This window comes from Ursus maritimus, unplaced genomic scaffold, assembly GCF_017311325.1.
Source record: "Ursus maritimus isolate PB19 unplaced genomic scaffold, ASM1731132v1 scaffold_17, whole genome shotgun sequence".
Taxonomy (NCBI): Eukaryota; Metazoa; Chordata; class Mammalia; order Carnivora; family Ursidae; genus Ursus; species Ursus maritimus.
The window spans coordinates 8837151-8858046 of NW_024424119.1; the positions used below are offsets into that span (position 1 = coordinate 8837151).

Consider the following 20896-nt stretch of genomic DNA (forward strand, 5'->3'; position numbering starts at 1 on the left):
GGAGAGGCCCACAGAAGCTTCCTGGAAGCATCAGGGCTTAAGGCACAAAAAATGATTAGGAAGTGGCCAAATGAAGGAAGGCAAAGCAGATGCGAACCTTGCGAGCCAAGGGAAAAGTCAAGCGGAAGGAAAGGCAAGGAAGCATTAACGATCCTGGCGTGCCTGGCCATCTGTGCTTATGTAAGTCAGCACCGCCACAGAAGCTTCAGCAAGACAAAACTAAGGAGTAAGAAAGCTACCTCTACCGTGCCACTCAGGTACGCAACACACCTGTCACTAGCATCTGAGGCCATGGGTAAGAGGGGAGGAGGGAATTTGGGAGAAGATACCAGTTTAGTTTGAAAAAGCCTCCCCCGCCTTGCTGATATTCTGATCCGGAACCACTGCCATAGCCCATGAGAGCGACTCACTGCTAAAGCACAGCAATGACAAGGTGAGATTCTCATCTCTGAGAGGGTGCTCAGCTGCACAGTGGACAATGAGCTGGAGGTTAAGAGAAATGAGAGCCAGAGGGTCAGTAGGTCGCTGTGCCGTCTAAAGAGCTGATGAACACCCCCACTAGAACACTCACAGAAGGAAGAGGAAGAGATGGCACCGCTAAATCTTCAAAAGGTAAAAGAAGCATGAGCATTAAACTGGATATGGAGGCATGAGAAAGAGGGAGGTATCTTGGATATCTCCCAGATGTTTAATTACAAGTCCCCCACATTTAAAATAAGCCTTCAAATCCCAGATTTAATCGTCAAATCCCCATTTGGAAAACACATCAGAAAAACTGGGGGGCCTCCGTGACTAGCATTATGCTTACTGAGGCAGTAAGAATGAGGTTTTCAACCAGACTTCATAATTTGTAGGGTTTTAGGAAACAGGGTCATAGACCAGATTGATTCAATTTTATTAAACCAAATCCAACCGAAAAAGTCAATCTCCAGGAAAAAAAAAAGAAAAGCAACTCTCAATACAATGTAAAACATTGTGATTGAGGAAAATTTTCAATTTTACAATTGCATTTCTGCCCCCTTACAATCTTGACCCTACCTCTACTCCCAATGTATCCATCACCTCCACCCATGGGGCCATGATGCTTTAACAGTTCCTGGAGGTAAAATTAAAATGTCCTTTAAAGAAAGGTATTCATGGTTTGGTCTAGTGACTTTTTAAATCTGCTCTTCCAAAGGAAGAAATTAAAGCAAGAAAGGGGCATGAGAATAGAAAGAGGGGGAAAAATAAAATCTGAAGTATATATGAAAACCCTCGCACTCAAAGCATGCATTCACCGAGCTTTGCATCTGTGTAAGAAGGGAATGGGCAAGGATGAAGATGCCTCTCTTGCCCCGGGCCTGTAGCCCTCTACCATTAGCAAATGCAAAGAGGGATAATCCCACACTTCTCATGCAGAGAAGCATCCAGAAATTAGGTGCAGTAGTTGCAAAACAGTTCCTTTACAAGGCAGTGGTTCCCAATAGACTGAAATTCAAAACAGACTCCAAGTGCATTTGAGTAGGAACAAAGCTCCCTGGGGTCATCTTTCAGTCCAAGTTTATCAGAACGACAAGTATCTTCCATTACAAGTCTAAGTCAAAAGAACTGAAGCACTGACATAGAATGAGCCCCATTTTTTCTATGTAGTACTGGCAGGCTTCCCCAGCCTTACTGATTCGAAGCCAAACATTTATTACCTGCACAAACGTGAGTGCTGCTTTCTGTAGGAGACACTCGGCATAACAGATTTCGGCATGCATTTCCTCTATTAAAAACAAATAAAATTACATTAAGGAAAATCCTGTGTCCACAGTAATTGCTCTGAGATGTTCAGGAAAGACTCGTAACTCAATGAACCCAAGAGAGACACAAAAATCGAGGTTGCTTTGGTCCTTCCATAAAAGCAGAATGATGACCTTGGTTCTCAGTCCTCAGCAAGATTTTTCCTAGAATGTGTAAAAGGATTTAAGGAAGTCATCTTTGGCTCCACTCAAATATAACTGCAAAGAGTCAGGCGCTTGGTGCCAGAGACCCGAACTCAGCTCACAAGAGGAAACCAAAATTTAAAAGCACTTAAAAAAAATTATTTTTTAATTTAACAGTAACAGGTAAGTTTAACAGAGTTATGGAGATTGAAAAAACTATCTTAAATTTATGAATTCTAGCTTCTAAAATATGAAGGTATGATAATCATGGCAATGATCAGACACACTATTAACTTAAAGGGAAAGCAACAGTTCTCTGGAGTTCTGTGAACAAGTATGGACCAGCATGCCCAAGGCATGACTCCTCACACACAGAAGACATGATATAAAAAGAGCTCGCACTAGCACAATTTCAGGCTATTTTGATCACTGAGATATCTAGCACAGGAACAAGGCACTGACAAAAGGGACTCTGTAAAGCTATGTATATCCCAGGGACATATGGAATGCCCCAAAACACATGGCCTGTCTTCCTAAACAATACCTTACACTTGCAGAGACTGGGGTGGGAGGGAAATCTTTGCATTTTTGCATAAACAAAATCAGCAGATTCCTGATTTATCCATGGGATGCAAATTGGCATTTTTTTTTTTTTTTTAAGTAAACGAGCTTGGGGTATTTAACAGCCTGGATTGGAGGAAAAGTTCTGCCATGTTGTGGGTATCCATCTCTCTCTGCTGCTGGCCACCTCATTTATAAAATTCAGCTAGTAACATCTTCACTTCACAGCTAAAGAATCAGATGAGGTGCTGAAGGCTGAAATTACAAAGAAGCAATAGGGGTGAAGATCCTTCCACCGCCTGCCTACAGATGGGGCCAGCCTTGCGGAGTTAGGGCCTGTGCATGTTCTGGCAGCCATCACCAGGCAGGATCTCGGTGCTTCGGAACGCCTCACCTCTAAGTGTGCCTCCGGATTTTCTCAGCGTTCAGGGGAATAAAAAGTGGAGTCTTCAATTTTTACAGAGCCACCTGAATTTCCTCTTCCTAGGAACATTTGTAACAAAGTGGAAATAGTTTGGATTAACTCACTTTGAAAGTCTGCTCAGTGACACAGATTGCTGGCTTGGGTGTGTGCGGGGAAGACCAGTGGCGCTCCTGTGACGAAGCACAAGGTGTGTAAAGGGAGGAATGTGAAAATAGTCTGGAAAGGTAAGTCGGGGCTCAGTGATGGACAACCTTCAGTGTCAGAGACTGGGCTTGATTCAACAGGTAACACTGAGTCCGTGCAGAGGTCTGAGCAGAAGGATTGACTGCATCAGGGTTAAGTTATAGATGGACAAAACTCAGAGCAGCTAAAGAAGCAACAAGAAGGCAGAGATAAACGGCAAGAAAATTTGAACTCTGTATACCATATGTAAGTACCCTTCATGTTAAATCCCTTTCACATCCTAAGCACTGCATTTACATATCTGTTTTTAAAGGAAATTTGAAAACCATTCAGGGCAACATGCCAGCCCCGAGAGAAGAATGGGTGTGTTCCATGTTAAACCCACGAAAAGTTTAATTAAATATACTGAGTCCTGCAGACAACCAGCCACTCAAGGATGTAAATGAAAATTACCAAGAGGAAAAACAAATCACATACTAAAGCTACAATGTTTTGACATGCTCCCTTGAACACAAAGTCTGTTTGGGTTGCAGTGACAGCCAAACTCATTAGGAATAAAATGCAACTTAATTTATAAAAGTCGTATTCCTTCACTCTGGTTGATTTATATTGGGCAGTTCCCCAGGTCTCAAAATTAGCTGTTTGGCATTTATGAATAGGTATCTTACCAGAACATCTCTTAATTATAAATTCCTTAGTCTACTGAAGGAAATAGCTTCACCATGCTAAAATGTTAGCTAAGCATGCCTTTGGATGTAAAAGTCTAAATAAACCTGTTTTTCAGAATATGCTATAGTCAAAAGCTAATTTATGTTTATTATTTTCTAATTAAGGTTTTATTTTTTAAAGCAGCTTTAGGTGTGCAGCAAAATTGAGGGGAAGGTACAGAAATTTCCCATGTATCCCTTGCCCCACCCTCCCCTGATGAACTGATGAACTTCTGTTGACAAATCATAATCACCCAACGTTCATAGTCTACATTACAATTCCTTCTTGGTGATGTACATTCTATGGGTTTGGACAAATGTATAAAGACATGGATCCATCATTATGATATCTCACAAAGTTTTTTCACTATCCTAAAAATCCTCTGTGCTCCACCCATTCACCCCTACACCCCATCCCTGGACAACCACTGATCTTGTCACTGTCTCCACAGTTTTGCCCTTTCCAGAATGTCATATGCTTGGAATGATACAGCATGATCCCTTTTCAGATTGGTATCTTCTACTCAGTAATATGCATTTAAGGTCACTCTGTGTCTTTTCATGGCTTGATAGTTCATTTCCTTTTAGTGCAAAATAATATTCCATTTTTCTGGATGTACCACAGTTTATTTACCCATTCACGTATTGAAGGATATCTTGGTTGCTTCCAAGTTTTGGCCATTATAAATAAAGCTGCCATAAACATCCACAGGCAGACATAAGTTTTCAGCTCCTTTGGGTAAATATTAAGGAGACTGACTGCTGGATTGTATGGTCAAAGTATGTTTAGTTTTGTAAGAAATTGCCAAACTATCTCCCAAAGTAGCTGTACAATTTTGCATTCCCACCAGCCGTGAATAAGAGTTCCTTTTACTCTACATCTTTGCCAACATTTGGTGTTGTTGGTGTTTCAGATTATAGACATTCTAATAGGTGTATAGTAGCATCTCGTTGTTTAGTTTCTTTTTTAATAATTAGTAATAAGTAAATTATTCCAGATTTTCTGAAGTGCCATGTACAAAAACATTATAAAAAGATAAGAACGCAGCACCATCTACTTTCAAGATGTCTAACATAGGAATGATTCAACATTTCCCTCATCCATATGTGAACATTTCGTTCCCTTTTCTACAAGCCTACAAGAGAAAGTGTGGGGTGCAGTGGAAAGAACTGTGGCTTACAGAAAGGCAGATCAGCTTTGAACCCCACTCTGCTACGTGGGGAATCCTGGGCATTAACCAGTGGTTACTTCTGCAGGGTGAGTATCATGGGAAAGAGCAAAAGGTATTCCATTTCCTTTATATTCTACACGCAAGTATTGAATTTTATGAGTATGACCATGTTTTAACTTTTCAAAGACGAAAAACTTAATCTTTAAATGAGTCTTACCTTCAGTCAGCTGTTCCAAGGATCCTCTAGAAAGAAGACTTGAGAAAGATTCTACCACTGTGCATTTTTTCCTGTATCTGTGGAGAGCAAGCAGAAGGGGAGATGGGAAACAGAAAGAAAAAGTGACAATAAATCAGACCAAGCTCATTTTCCTCTGACATTCATTTTTGTCACAGTCACACCAAAGAGTTACCAGGGAGAAATGCTAAACCCTAAGTCTGTGGCGCACAGACCACCCTTCCCACCAACGCACAGCCAGCGCCCAGTACTGGGCTGGCACCCTGTGGGCACTCAATCCATGCTTACTGGACAAGTGAGTGGACAAACCCACGCAGAACAATGAATGCTAACCCTGCCAAGCACTGCCCTGATCTGTATGGCTGAAATCAGTATTTCTGGGGTAAGAGCCACCGCGGATTAAGAATCACTTAGACTGCAGTATTTGGAAACTCTCTTCATTCATAGGGTTGCAACATAATCACATGAGGATACAGTTTCATGTTAAACTTTACCAATGCTAGTTAACAGCTGTTGCTGGGGGCTTACTATACATACAGAGCAAAGATTAAAATAAAACTGAAAATTTGTCTCATTTTCACGAACCAGAAGTGCTCAAATATATCCTTTTAGACAAATAAAGCTCTCCCTTCTGAATAGGCAGTATCTCCCACATAAAGGGACATACTGGCTTGGCAGGCAGTAGCTGAATTCATCCACCCCAGGAAGACCCTTGAGAGATACATGCTGCTGACCCCACAGACATAGGAAAAGGAAAAGGAAAGAAGAAAAGAAAAGAAAAAAGAAAAGAAAAGAAAAGAAAAGAAAAGAAAAGAAAAGAAAAGTGGGGGGGAAGGTAGAGGTACAGATGCCAAGTGTTTGGCCAAACAAGAATCTACTATAATTCCTAAGAGTAAATTTTAACTCTGTTACATAGAACTACGTGAGGCCAGGAGGCTTGGAAGTACAAGTCCCTTACTACAATTGGGGCGAACTTCAAACAGAGCTCTCCATCAGGCAAACCTCATTCACTTTGTCACACAGACATAAAGGTTTGTAGTTGTATCTCAAGCATTTAATTACTCAGTTCATACTTTTGGCAGGTTTGTAATGCGTCCTTCATGGCGGAAATGCCGTTTTGGATGTCCTGTTGCTCGAAGGTCATGACGGCCTGCAACACCACAATGGTACTATAGCCCAAGGCATGGTACATACTCTCCTTAGCCCTGGAGGCAGAACACAGGGAATTAATACTTTCTGATTCAATTTAAAAAGCATGCAGGTCTTGTCTGATACTAACCAGGAGAAATCCTAGTAAAAGCATATTGTGACTTTATAGTGATAACTTTTACACACATAATCACCGAAATAATATAGACTGTGAAAGGCATGTCCTAAAAAACTCAAATATCAAGGACTTTCCAAATTAAACCTACACAGGCAGCACAGAATGTTCCAGGTTGAAGCAGAAGCCAACAATTGTTTTTCCCTGTTTCAGCACAAGGGGGCAGGCTGTGGACTCTTTTCCTTGAAAACCTTTCAAAGCAAACCAATTCTGCCCAGTTGAACACCAGGCAATATGCGTACTATCTTTAGCTCTGATACAAGTATTAAAATAAAGTCCACTGGAAATGCATTTTGTGACAGAGAGATTCTGATATATTTTCAGATAAAGACTCATTTTTTAAAAAAACAAAACAAAACAACAACAACAACAAAAAAACAGCTTCTCTCCACTCCCAGCCAGAGGCCAAAGGAAAGCAAGACTTCTGCAGTAAATTAGGTCGGCCACAACAGGCCCAGGCAAAAGTACATTTTAGACCTCATATCTAATCTAATCCCATTATCTATAATTCCTGATTAAAGTTCTTGACAACTCCAATTACTAAATTATCAGTTGAGAATTGCATGGATTCTTAAGGGCATTAATTAGTCTTAATGTATGGGCACCCCAGACGTTAGGGCTGTGAAAACCTCACTATCTCTTTCTCAAAACTTCTCATTAGGTTGATTTGTTATAAGATTTAAAATATTAATGCACGATTTTGTTTTTAATTCAAATGTAATGCACAACAGCCCACGGCTATGCAAAACAAATGTAAGCCCACATTATTCTTTTCCCTCATGGAAATAGTCTAAACATCCTTTGGTAATTTGCAGTTTGTCCTGACTAGTGAGGTCACAGGCTGTTCAAAAAACCGCAAGCAGTTAAGAGCACCCCAAAGTTAATCATTTATTGTGGTTTTAAGCCTCATGTTTTAAACTGAAAGCTCCAAGAGGAAAACAGAGATTCAAGTGGGAAAAATGTATGTTTAACAATGAAACTTGCAAAAAGATCAAAGAATATAAAACTTGACCAAATAAAATATTCAATCATGTCTTTTTATTCCATGTTATGACCAGCTGGGTGTCTGAGACAGAGAAAAAAGGCATCCTATGTGAATAAAAAACGAAGGAGACAAGAAGGCAGGCTGAGAGAGGAGAGACAAAAAGAAAAAGGGAGGCAGGCAGAGAGGAAGACAGGGAAGTAGACAGAAAATGGAGAGAGAAAGAAGTCTGAGGGACTGGCAAGGACAGAGGGAAACAAGGCAGGAGACAAGCAGGGCAGACAAGTGTTGAAGACAATACTGGACAATTTCCTTCAGCTGTGGGCTGTACCATCTATTTATCATCTGTTCCTAACCTCTGAAATAGAATTACCACAGCAGCTTCTCAGGAGGTAATGTAATTTTTTTAATTGAAGTGTGTAGTTGACATACGATGGTATATTAGTTTCGGGTGTACGACATAGTGATTCGACAATTCTATACATTATGCAATGCTCACCACCGCAAGTGTAGTAAGACTGAAAGTCTGTGATCAGGGTCACATTGCCCTACTGACCAAAGAAATGAGATTCCCACTCTTGTGCCCAAGTAATCTCCTAAAAATTGTTATGTAAGGTCTAAGCTTCATCCAAGCAAGTGACTATGTTTGAAGGCACAATGTAAGATTATTCCTGTCAAGCTCCAGGCGCACTGGAGAGTTGGGGACTGTGGTCAGGGTGACACCTAGTAACAGGGCTGAGCACAGGTGTTGCTGCCACATTTCAAAAATGAACAGGCATTATTAACTGAAATTAAATTGCTTAACTTGTTTATCACATAAATAGGGAGTCCCAGTAACACTTTTAATTATCTTAAATTTCTTTTTAACATTAAAGATTAGCATATTCTAGTTCTTTCCATCCCATTTCAAAGGAAACTTTTTTCAATCATATTTAAGCTTTAGAGGCATATCCATGAAAACATTTCACTGAAGAAAGTAAAATGAAGCTCTACAAAACTACAACAATGACAATATTTGAACACATATAGAAATTAAAATATGAGAAAGAATCAGAAACTTTCTACTGATTAAATTTGAAAAGACAGATTTCTTAACTGGATATTAAAACTGACCAACAGTAGGGGTCTCAACCAAATTAGCTTAGAAATATTCAGATGGCAATGCAGATAAATTAACTAACAAGCATGAGATCAAAGAAAGAATCATCAGAAACATCTGAAAAAAATATATTTTATCTGAAAGAAAGTTAATTACCACGGTCGAAGCAATTCTAAGGCATCTGTAAATTTGTTACTTAGAAATAAGTTCAATGCCACCGCACATTCTTCTAGGCCACACTTGAGATCCACCTTGTTTGATGTTGACCTGAAGACCAAGAAAAAAACACACAGAATTTCTATCGCTTTTACTATTAGCACGTTGTCACATGTGTGTATGCATGTACACTTTGGAGACAGAAAGGTTCCAATTCGAACTCTACCACTTAGTAGCTATTTAACCTTCTGAAGCCTGACTTGATCATCTGTAAAATGGGAACACCACCACCACCACCTACTTCATGAAGCTATTGTGAGAATGGAAGAAATTGACAAACAAGGCTCATAGTAGGCATAAAGACCACAAGCATGGATGGAACTACCTTTACTCATAGGAGAGGGGAAGTTATTGTGTTTTAGTTTGATTACATAGAAGAAAAAAATGTGCCTCAGTGGAAAACTATGCATTATTGTCTAGACTGCAGAAGAGACCCCTTCAAATTGCTTTTTGATTCTAGGGAACTGCCTTGCAACTCTGTAAACTGTGTTTTCTTTTTTAATTAGAGTATAGTGGGCACACAATGTTACATTAGTTTCAGGTGTACAACACAGCGATTCAACTTCTCTATAGTTATATTGTTCTCACCACAAATGTAGCTACCAACTGTCACCATACAATGCTATTCTGATATCAAGGACTATATTCCCTATGCTGTGCCTTTTATTCCCATGACTTATTTATTCCCTAAGTAGAAGCCTGTATGTCCCACTCTCCTTCATCCATTTTGCCCATCCACCCACCCCCCTTCCCTCTAGCAACCATCAGTTTGTTTTCTGTATTTATAGTTCTGATTCTGCATTTCATTTGTTTATCCATTTGATTTGTCGTTTAGATTCCACACATGAGTGAAATCACACAGTATTTGTCTTTCTCAGTCTGACATTATACCCTCTAGGTCCAGCTTTGCTGTTGCAAATGGCAAGATCTCATCTTTTTTACGGCTGAATAATATTCCATTGTACATATACACCACACCTTCTTTATCTATTTATCTATGGATGGACACTTGGGTGCCCGTATCTTCCATATCTTGGCTATTGTAAATAATGTGAATAAACATAGGGTGCATACATCTTTTTGAATTAGTGTTTTCATTTTCTTTGGGTAAATATCCAGTAGTGAAAATGGATCATATGGGATTTCTATGTTTACTTTTTTGAGGAACCTCCATGCTGTTTTCCACAGTGGCTGCACCAGTTTACATTCCTACCAATAATGCACGAGCGTTCCCTTTTCTCCACATCCTGGCCCACATTTGCTATGTCTTGTCTTTTTTTTTTTTTTTTAGGCATTCTGACAGGTATAATTGATATCTCACTGTGGTTTTGATTTGCATTTCTCCAATGAGTAGTGACATTGAGCATCTTTTCATGTGTCTGCTGGCCATCTGTATGTCTTTTTGGAAAAATGTCTATTCAGGTCCTCCACCCATTTTTTAACTGGTTTGTTTTTTTAGTGTTGAATTGCAACTCTGTAAATTGTAACTGATGGCAATGCAAAATAATTGTCTATAGACATGTAAATTCTATCCTGACTAGTAGACGTTCAATTACCTCTTCTCCTTCACTGTACAAGAAGCTAGTTTTGCTGACTTTGGACAGTAATTTCAACATTCTTTTATGTGCTGTTTCAATTTCTCCTTTGAATCAATTGTAACATCTGCCTAGTTCCCTTACCGATTAATGAATTAAGTAAAATCTTTACCATGATTATTTTTACATCTGTATAATCATTATGATTTTACCCTTCATTAAAAATTATCTGTTATTTATGATTGATAGAAATTTTGCTCTTTAAAATTAGGGCCCTCAGGCTGCCTAACTCAATTTTGGCTCCAGTCATGATCTCAGAGTTGTGAGATAGATCCCTGTGTTGGGCATGGAGGCTGCTTAAGATTCTCTCTCTCCCTCTGCCTCTGCCCTTCCCCGCCACCAAAATAAACAGACAGATAAATAAATAATTAAAAATGAGATAAAATTAGAGCCTTCTCCAAAATGTTTTGTGTAACTTGTTTTGTTTTGTTTTTTTTTTTTTAAGTAGGCTTCATGCCCAGCATGGAGCCCGACACAGGGCTTGAACTCAGGACCCTGAGATCAAGACCTGAGCTAAGATCAAAAGTCAGATGTTTAATCGACTAAGCCACCCAGGCGCACATGTGTAACAACTTCTAATAGGAAAATATTTCAGTAAGTAAACGCGCAGTACGATGATTCATTTAAAAGAACTTAAAGTCACACTTCCATGTCACCAACCTCTCCAAATTCATTCCTTCAAACATGAAAACAAAATCCCACTTCAGTTACTCTTCTACCAGAAATGGGTTCTGATGATTTTGCCCAACTGCAGGCTAATGTTAAGTGTTCTGGGCACATTTAAGGTAGGCGAGGCTAAGCTATGATGTTCGATAGGTTAGGTGTATTAAAATGCATTTTTTATTTATGACGGGCTCATCTGGGATGGAAGCCCACCATAAATCAAAAAAGATCCATAAATGTTGATGCAAGTAGTTCCTTAGGAAACTATCAGATGAGTCAGAGGTTAACCCTGAGGGAGAGACTCATATTTCTAAAGAAATCTCAGATTTCCATAAGCAGAGACATATGGAATGAAATCCTAATGTGAAAAATAAATGCCTTAAGATCCTTGGAGTTATTTTCAACTTCATCTCCATTCATCAACCCTCAAATTATTGCACCCCTTCGTCCTACTGTGAGAGCTGAGTCCTAAGGCGAACTGCCAAATCCATGAGTGTTATGAACACACACACAAGTAGCTGAAATTGCAAACGCAAAATCTCAAATCCTAAAGATCTGCTGTACAACTTAAAGTTTGATAAACCTATAAGGATAGATAAAAAGCCCTTTCTCATGGTACTAAAACATAGCTTTCACAGAGTTGCCTTTAATCTCTGATAAAGGAACAACATACATGTTCAAAAAGAAACAACTCATTACATTAATTCTAGAATGGGCAGGAAAGTAATATTAGTTAGCAATTGTGATATTAACAAAAATATTAATGGAAAGGAAAAATGTCATGATACATTAACTTATAAAAAGCAGGTTACTAAATAGTATGTTGAATGTGATCCATAAGCAGACACATATGGAATGAAATTTTTTTAGTAAAAAAAAAAAATGAAATTTTTTTAGCAAAAAAAACAAAAACAAAAAAAAAAACACTTGCTCTATATATGAAGAGAAAAAGAAAGGATAAACACACACAAACACAAAAAAAGTTACAGTGATAATACACATTTCTATTTCCCCTTTGTGCTTTTCTATATTGCCTGAATTTTCTACAATCAACATTTCTTAAAATGCTCTTTAAGCCAACATTACAAGAAGAATGTAAGTAGAAAAATAATCATACTACAACATTCAATGAAAACCCGATGGCTGCATCCGTATCAAACAGAAGCGTATGCCCAGGAAAAAGACAAGAATGAACACAGTTTAAAAGGTCATATTTATGGTGGATGTTTCTCCTTTCTTCCATTTTCTCCAATGCTTGACAATGTGGTTATAATATTGTATAAATGAAATTAATGATTTAAAAATTTTTAAGATAAAAAAGGCTCAAAAGAGAGTTGTGCACCAAATGTTGAATTTAGTTTTGTTTCTTTTTATGTAACAGCGCCACCCATTCACAAGTCCCTTAGCAGCTCTGTCTCTCCTTCCCTTATTTATAAAATGGACACTACACCTGCCTATTTCACCAGTCAGTAAAATACGAAACCCTGTTCTAACATCAACATTACAATGCACCAAAGGGCTGTACTGCTCTCCCCTGTTGTCCCGAAAACACCTGCACCCTCTTCCAGACCTGCTCACATTAGACGATCCAAACCGTCCAGAGGCCAGTTTTGTATCAAATGATGCAAAGGGACGGCTGCTTGTTGCCATATCTGTGCGAGAAAACCTATTAATAAAAAAAAAAACAAAACAAAACAGAATGAGGTTTTTCTTTCTTTGTCTTACAGGAACAGTCCACATAAATTCAAGTATACAACATAAGCCCTTCAATTATTTAGTACATCTCACCTCCATGGCTAATCAGTTTTAAAAATCAAGTAACAAAAATCTATGTACTGTGACATGGTGAACATTTCTGAAATATATCACCAACAAAATAAACTTATTTGTTTATTCTAGTACACAAAAAGAAATTAACTGAAATCACCCCCACAGCTGTCCACCCAAAGACAACATTGTAGCCTGTATATAAATATCCTTCCAGATATTTTCCCAAGTAAATCTATACATGTATTTCTATACTTTATTAAAATAGAATATTATTGTAAGGAAGGAAAAAGTTTTCCTTGACCCTCTTAGAGGCCCTGGCTGGGTCTGAAAATAAAACGCACAAAGACAGATTAACAGGAGAAAAGCCATAAATTTTACTGAATTTGTCTTGTACATAGGAGCCTTCACAAGAGAATGACGGCCCTGAAAAAGCAGGAAGCCTTTATATTTGTGAAGAATTGGCAAGACAAAGGGGTTGGGGCTCGGAATAGTAAATGATGAAGAAGTAACTAGAGAGACAAGCGTTACTTTAAAAAGGTTTGCAAATACTCTAAGCTGATACAAATGTCTTTCACCAGTAAAAGGAGAATTTATTTCCTGCCTTTAGGCAGAAAAGGGGGAGTTTTTCCAGTGTTTACTGCTTCTTGATTGCTGCCAGCTCAAAATGATTTTTAGGTCAAATTGTGGGGTGACATATTCTAGTTTCCTTCATTATATGTTTATTTTCAATTTTTTCTTCTCGACAAATAGTGTTGCTTTATCATAGTTACTAAACATAATTGGTTACCCGCCCCTTATTTGGGGGCATGTAAGTTGCTCCTGATGTTTTACAATTACAAACAACACTGTAATAAGCTCTTCCTCCACTTCCCTGATTATTTCCTGAGGATAAATTCTTGAGTTAAAGAGCATATATTTTGCAAGGTATATTCTTTTTAATAATTGGCTTCATTTCCCATTATATATACACCAAGGAGCGCTGAAATAACAAATAGGAGGTGGGGACTGATCTGGTTTGCAGACTCAGGCCATTTTATTGACCCAGTGCTCCCTCCACAGACACATGGAGGCAGGTCCACGCAAGAGAAGGAAACTCACGTTTAAGAATAAGCCCCCTGGATTGTAATAGAATCACTAACCTCCGGCTTCCATTCACCTTAACTATACACAAACCATACAGAGAAAAGAGTTATTGATTTTCCCTTTAGAGAACTTTTTTTTCCCTAATTCTAAGATGTGCAATGTCCTAAATTAAGTGGAGTTCTTTTCAGACTTCCTAATACCCTATAATATTTTAGATTTAACATTCATCCTGTCTTGAATATAACAAGTTCCCTAAATTTTACACAAGAGTTTAGGGAAAAATCAAGGTTCTTCTCACAAAGGTAGTTGGGAGAGAAGAGAACTCCATACATGGAAGGAAATGTAACTTAAGGCAGGTTGTTTTCCATCACAAGACCATTTTACCAGAAGAGACGAAGCACCCAGCACTTACACAAACCAGACTCTAGGGCAGTGATGTTACCTCTGCTTAGAAGCAAAGAGGAAAAAGATACTTACAAGGACATCCACCCATTTGGACCATTCTTGCCCATCTGGTCTACTACAGATTCACTCAGAACGGCTAGAAAAACATGGTCTCTGAAATGACCATAAAAACAGCCCCCTGTTTCTCATTTGTCTTCAGCTTTAATTACAAAATTCTTCCCAATATTGAAAATTTTATTTAATCAAAACTAATCACTTTGCTTTAACATTTCTAAATTTTAAGGACATACTTAGAGAAACCTTCCCTCCACTAAGATTATATAGCATAATTTTACCAGTGCTGCTACTTTTGAATATTCAGTTTGTTGATCTATTTATAATTTGAATATATAATGCGCTGTGTAGTTTTTCTTAACCTTTTGCCATTTTTCCCAAGATAATTTTTAAAGACCACATATTTTCCCCAGTGATTTGGTGTACCATATATATAAAATGCTAAAATTTATTAAGTTCTGCTAAAATCAAGTCTGCTATGCCAGGTAAATGTTGCATATTTCAAAGCTACAGTTATAGTATCTTTACCAGACAACAAGAGACTTGAATTCAGCAGAACTTAATAATTATTAATAAAATAATGTTAGATTTTATTCACATTTTCAGAGGTATAAAAGTTTAAATTAGATCCTTCTAGCCCTTTATGTTTTTGTATACAAGTCCATGAAGTCCCAGAAATTCTACAGTATTTTAAAATTTATATTAATATCACAGTCAGTACATCAGGCTACAAACTGATCTTTTTATTCAACAGTATTTTTTTATATAGATTAATTCACTCAGACTACTACATAATATTTCATCAAGAACCTATTTTCTTCTTTTTTTATGACAAATGTTTCAAATACAGAGAGAAAATGACAGGCATATATCTGGAATCCATTTTTGTATACAGTGAGAGCTAAATGTAATTGTTTCCCACATGAATAGGCAATTATCCCAACACCAGTGAATAACTCATCCTTCAGTTACTTCCTTAGCTTGGAAGTAACACAAAGGGAGGAGCACATGTCCTCTCAACATCATCTTGGAGCACTAACGGACCCACCAAGGAATATTTCATTCTGTAAGGAATATACCTTTCTTTGATTTACTATTTACTACTGATTAAGGTTCATATTACATAAAAAAATATGTAAACTTGTAGGGGTTTTTTTGTCTTGTAATTATGCAAATACTGCTTTACAGAAGATCAACGAGTTTTGCATATAGAAATCTTATTCCAACATTCTTTAGTTGCCTAAATGCTCCTGGAACCAGTTTTACAATCTTGTTTATTTCCTCAATAAATATATCAATGACGTTGTTAAAAGCAAAATCACTGGCCGAAAATGGTGTCCGTTAGGTTGAGTCCCAAACTGTAATCTAATTCTAGTTTCAACCTACCCCAGAAAAGTAATCTTAACCAGTCTTAACCAGTCCGGAATTTTCCCCATCTGGGGCCAATGAGTCTGCACTGAGTTTGCCAAAGGGGCCCTCACCATTCCCCAAAGGAAGCTGAGGTAATCTGCATGAAAAGACCCGGCTACTCTTACTCCTAAGGGAAATCGACCTTGCCCAGGACAATCCTTTCCTTTTGCTAAAACTTTCTTGCCCCACCCTTTCTCCTACAAAATCCTGCCATTTTGTACAACTCCCCAGAGGTCCCCTCTACTTTGCTGATGGGAGGCTGCCCAATTCATGAATTGTTTAATAAAGCCAATTAGATCTTCAAATTTACTAGGCTGAATTTTGTTTTTTAACACTATCTCTACAATACTATATTTTCACACCTATACACACACTTATTCAGGTCTTTTTTCCTTCAGTAAATGTTTCTAATATATGAACACTGCACTGAGGTTCAGATAGCCTCCGTGCTAAATGCTCCTTAGACTGCTTCAGTTTTAGAATCTGTACCACCAAAGTAAGCACAGTTATTAAAAATTTAACTGAACAGAGTGACTTGACTGCTGTACCCCTGAGCATAACCTAGATGTTATATTCGTAAGTTCAAAGAAATGTATTTTTAGCTGGTGAAAAATACTGTTATTGGGTTGATAGAGGATAAGAAAAACACTACATCAATTTCAACATTTTCAATTATGTTGGAAAAATTGTCCTTCTTTTGCCCTGATTTTATGCTTTTTTTTTTTAAGTTTTTAAACAGCTTTATTGAGATATAATTCACAGACCATACAATTCACCCATTTAAAGTATACAATCAAGGACTTTTAGTATATTCTTAGAGGTGTTCAACTATCACCACAATCTAAGATTTTATGTACGTACGTATGTATGTATGTATGTATGGGAGAGAAGGAGAGAGTCGAGGGAGGGACACAGGGGAGGGAAAAGGAGAGAATCTCAAGCCAACTCCCTGCTACGCACAGCGGCTCAATCCAACAACCTTGAGACCACAACCTGAGCCGTAACCAAGAGTCAGATCCCTAACTGACTGAGCCATCCAGGTGCCCCTATCATCATAATCTAATTATACAACATTCTGTCACCCAAAAGATACCCTGTATCCATCCATTAGCACTCATTCTGCATTTCCCCCTCCACCTCTAGTTTTAGGCAACTACTATTCTGCTTTCGGTATATACAGATTTTTTTCTAGCCTGGACATTTCATATTAATGGACTTACATGACATGCGGTCTTCCATGATTTCCTTTTTAACTTAGCATGTCTTCAAGATACATGTTGATAATATATCAGTACTTCATTCCTTTTTATTGCCAAATAATATTCCATTGTATGGATAGAACATGTTTTGTTTATCATTTCATTAGTTGATGGATATACATGTTATTTCCACTTTTGGGGTATTTTTTTAAAGATTTATTTATTTATTTTAGAAAGTGAGAGCACTTGTGCGCAAGAGTGGGGGGAGGGGCAGAAGGAGAGGGAATGAATCTCAAGCAGACTCCCTGCAGAGCACAGAGCCTGATGCGGGGCTCAGTCCCATGACCCCAAGATCATGACCTGAGCCAAAGTCAACAGTTGACTAAGCCACCCAGGTGCCCCCCCACTTTTTAGGTATTTTGAATAATGCTGATATTAACATTCATACAGAAGTTCTTGTATAGAAATATATTTCATTTTTCTTGGGTATATACCTAGGAAATAATTGCTGAATAATATGTTAACTTTATATTTGACATTTCAAAGAACTGCCAGACCATTTTTCCAAGTGGCTATGTGATTTTTACATTCTCACCAGCAATGCAAGAGCATTCTAATTTCTCTATATCTTGGCCAACACTTACTACTGACCATCTTAGTGGGTGTGATGGTATCTCATTGTGGTTTTGACTTGCATTTGCCGAATGACTAATGATGCTGAGCATCTGTTTAGGTACTTACTGGCCATTTGCACATCTTCTTTGGAAAAATGTCTGTTCAGATTCTTTGATCATTTTTTAAGTGGGCTATTTGTCTTTTTATTATTGAGTTTCACACTGCTCTAATTTTTGATCACTAAGTAAAACTATTTTCAAATGAAAAGCTGACAGCTATTTTTGTATACTTTTTCCTCTCATTCAAATCATAATTAGCAGAATCAATTCAAATTTAATTTCCGCAATAAATCCAAACAATGTGCTATGTTCTTGAGCAATGAAATAAAAGCTAACCCATTTTTTTAAAAAATATTTTATGTATGTATTTATTTATTTGAGAGAGAACACGTGCGCACAGAGTGGGAGGGGGGCAGAAGGAGAATGAGAAGCAGATTCTGTGGTGAGCAGGGCACCTAACGTGGGGCTTGATCCCAGCACTCTGGGATCATGACCTGAGCCAAAGGTAGACACTTAACCAACTGAGCCAACCAGGCACCTCAAAGCTAGCATTTTTTAAAAAAAATATTTTATTAATTTATTTGAGAGAGAGAGCACAGAGGGAAAATGGGAGGGAGAAGCAGATTCCCCCTACTGAGCAGGGAGCCTGAGGCACGGCTTGATCCCAGGACCCTGAGATCATGACTGGAGCTGAAGGCAGATGCTTAACCAAGTGAGCCAGCCAGGCGCCCCTCTGGCCCATTTTAAAAAGAAGAAAAAAATGAAATGAAATTTCAAAAAATAATAAAAAGACACTTAGTATCCTTTAAGCTTTTTCATCAAAGTTAAAATCTCTCTTTTGGGGAGAAAAGGAATGAAAGTAAACAGGCCAACTGTTACGCTCTGGGAGGCACCATTTATATAATCTACAGTCTGGACGGTATCCACTGGAGTTATAAACACAAGACTGCAGTGGACACCACCACCAGGTTTCCAGGAAATCTACTGCTTAATATTTTAACCATATGATCAGCCTGTGTTTCTTACTAAAGAAAACTGCTCACAAATTCTGCCCAGTGGATGAATCCTTCAAGAAGCCATTCTCACAGCCTGTGATCAAAGAAGAGGGGAGGTGTAGCTGCTGCAGCTGGTACAGCAAGAACAGCCCAGAAATCAACAGGTACCGCCAAACACACTGTACTGCCAACCTCAACCCCAGCCTATCACCGGTGCTACAGAATCAAAGCAAAGGAATGCCACCATTTTCTCTCCACTTTAAGTCTTGTTCCTTTATAGGGAGGATCTACAAAGCTAAAAAAACAAAGGACAAGCACGAACAAAGGATATAATTATTCGACTAAGTCAGATACTAATGAATTTATAAACTAATTAACCTGCCCCTAAATAGTCCATGCTTAGGCTTACTACAAACAAAACCGTAAACTCTCTTTTACATTATCTGTAGGGCTTGGGTGATTTTTATATTCTTTCTGCTTTTTGATGTTTTTTCCAAGTTTCAAAAATGATCATGCACTATTTTTAATAATGGGGGAAAAGTATATATTTTGAGCAGTTTAAATTCAAATTCATGAAGGGGACATTCAAATATTAATTTAAGGAAACACCCTCCGATCACCCCCTGTACTATCACACACAGCTTACAATAGTTCTCTGGAAAAAATGCAAGAACAGTATATTATTTTTAGTCCTTTTCATGTGAGGAAGTTAGAATATATCACTACCCAATGTGTTTCTAATGTAATTTTAGACCTTATCGAACTCTTCCAAAAAGTATTTTTCAAAGTACTTTGAAAAGTCAGTACTTAAATGTTACAGCTTTTCTAATTTTATCTTCTTTGTTTCCTACACTGACAACACACTTCCATGCTATTTTAAGTTTTGAAATTAAAATACCTGTAATAATATATTCCTAAATTGTTTTCAAACTTGTTACTTTATATATACATTTATGACCTCAACCTGATTTTTAGTGTATCTACCTGTTTGCTGAAAATGGGTTTATTCCTTGATTGAAAGGAATTGGCTCTCACAGGCGGACATCAGTAGACACTACCATGCGTTCTTGACACTAGCCCCATTTCAATCTTTGGCAGATCTGAAAGATGCAGTACACCAGGCCCGTGAGCACGTCAACAAGCTATATGCTTTTATGGAAGATGGAAAGTGAAGGTCCATTGCAATAGATGGAGTCACTGGAAAGGTACTTCCTTTCACCCTCATGTTACATTTTTATTAGAAACTGGGATTAAGATAAAAAACAAGGTAACCAACTCTGCAAAAATAAATAAATAAAGCTGGAAAAGGTAGCAGGGAATGGACCACAAAAAAGTAATGCACTGAACGAAAGGGTCAAATTTAGTAAATTAAAGTTTAATTTTCACTTACAAACACCTAGGAGCACCATACTGCAGGCACTATATCAGGTGTTAGATACATTAAGTCATACAGTTCATGATCTCCAAGATGATATCTGAGAATAAATTCTAGATTTTAAATAACATAAGTTTTACCACCATGTTGCCAAGTCACATCTTTTTTTTCCCCCTAAGATTTTATTTATTTATTTATTTATTTATTTATTTATTTATTTATTTGAGAGAGAGAGCACAAGCTGGGGAGGGGGGCAGAGGGAAAGAGAGAAGCAGACTCCCCTCTGAGCAGGGAACCCAATATGGGGCTCGATCTCAGAACCCTAGGATCATGACCTGAGCCAAAAGCAGATGTTTAACCTACTGAGCCACCAGTTACATCTTTTTTTATCCTGCTTATAAGCTCCTAAATTTGGATCAAAAGTCCAGCCAAGGGCACCTGAGTGGCTCAGTTGGCTGAGCATCCAAATCTTGACTTCAGCTCAGGTCATCAACTCAGGGTCCTGGGATCAAGGCCCTGTAGGGCTCCACGCTCAGCAGGGAGTCAGCTTGAGGAGGCTCTCTCTCCCTCTCCCTCTGCCTCTCCCCTGCCCCCTAGTGTGCACGTGATCTTTCTCTCTAAAATAAATGAATGAATTAAAAAAAAAAAATGTCCAACCAAAACCTTGCATACATGTCAGCAAGCTGTCTGCCAAGCATCCCCCAGGTAGACCTGCCACGCGAGTGGAGAACCTGACTGCCTGGATAAACAGACAAAGGAGCAAGTGGAAGTCAGCAGTACTCCCATCTGCTCCCAACAATACACCTGAGCACAATAACTGGAAATGCAACTAGCAGCCAATAGCCAGGGATAGAAAGGACACA

General features: G+C 38.2%; 1 protein-coding gene across 2 annotated transcripts in view; it reads right to left on the reverse strand.

Annotated features, from left to right (window-relative positions):
* The window catches only part of TTC39B (tetratricopeptide repeat domain 39B), a 116795-nt gene that overhangs the window by 36741 nt on the left and 59158 nt on the right, over positions 1-20896 (reverse strand). Inside the window, exons 3-7 of one of the 2 annotated variants that reach the window (XM_040631450.1) lie at positions 12639-12734; positions 8751-8861; positions 6263-6394; positions 5172-5248; positions 1680-1747 (exon numbers count right to left, since the gene is read on the reverse strand). In XM_040631450.1, the coding sequence (XP_040487384.1) occupies positions 1680-1747; positions 5172-5248; positions 6263-6394; positions 8751-8861; positions 12639-12734 (484 nt within the window). The remainder of the gene's footprint in view (positions 1-1679; positions 1748-5171; positions 5249-6262; positions 6395-8750; positions 8862-12638; positions 12735-20896) is intronic. The other variant, XM_008689832.2, reaches the window with a different exon arrangement.